The 757-nt window shown below is 46.8% G+C and overlaps 1 protein-coding gene across 1 annotated transcript in view; it reads left to right on the plus strand.

Annotated features, from left to right (window-relative positions):
- Nucleotides 1-74, plus strand: part of SAV1 (salvador family WW domain containing protein 1) — a 12,311-nt gene extending 12,237 nt beyond the window's left edge. The window contains exon 5 of the mRNA XM_010142927.1: nucleotides 1-74. Within this exon, the coding sequence (XP_010141229.1) occupies nucleotides 1-74 (74 nt within the window).
- The last annotated feature ends 683 nt before the right edge of the window (nucleotides 75-757 follow it).

The raw sequence follows: 757 nt of genomic DNA on the forward strand, positions 1-757 counted from the left end.
CGCTGCTCACCGAGCTGGAGCACCGCAAGCAGCGGCAGCAGCGGTACGCCCAGCAGCATGGCAAGAACTTTTAAGCTCCCGACTCTTTTATTTCTAACAGACTTTGACAAGGACACTAAGAGCTTTAAAAGGGTTTTTTTTTCACACTTCAAACTCTGAAAAAGTGCTTTCATGGAAAAGGCAGCTTATTTTTGTTGACGTTGCACCTTTGTTATTATCCTCTTGAATATTTTTCTACACGTTACTATTGTTTCTAAAAAAAAAAAAAAGGTTTGTTAATTTTCTTTTCATTTGAGAAGTAGTTTATTACTCTGAAACCAGCACATCGGAGACTCGCCTCCGGGATCTTTTTCTAGTGCTCAGCTGCATTATTAAGAAGCTGACGATACTTTTTTTTAAAGGGCAATAGCTGCAACTAGGTGAGGTGTCCTGGATTCACACCACGGAGAAAGCCCAAGTGAGTAGTTCCGCGCGTTCCCTGCGGACCGGGGGTGCCCCTCCCTGTGTTTACAGCTTTAACTGCAGGACCCCGGCGCGGTCCCTTTCCAGCACTACAGCCAGCCCAAAGCCCGCTTCCGTGGCGCCAAACCACGCGCTTCATGGAAGCGAAGCCTGAGTTGCCTTATTTTTTACTTCCGATTTACTACCCGTTTTCACAGAGAATTAGTTAAGAGGGGAAATACTTGGACCTTCTTACAGACCAAGATCTCGTCAGGGGGTTTTAAGCCCTGGGGAAACGGCGGTTCCTCAACCAGGC

Source organism: Buceros rhinoceros, unplaced genomic scaffold, assembly GCF_000710305.1.
Source record: "Buceros rhinoceros silvestris isolate BGI_N320 unplaced genomic scaffold, ASM71030v1 scaffold26729, whole genome shotgun sequence".
Classification (NCBI taxonomy): domain Eukaryota; kingdom Metazoa; phylum Chordata; class Aves; order Bucerotiformes; family Bucerotidae; genus Buceros; species Buceros rhinoceros.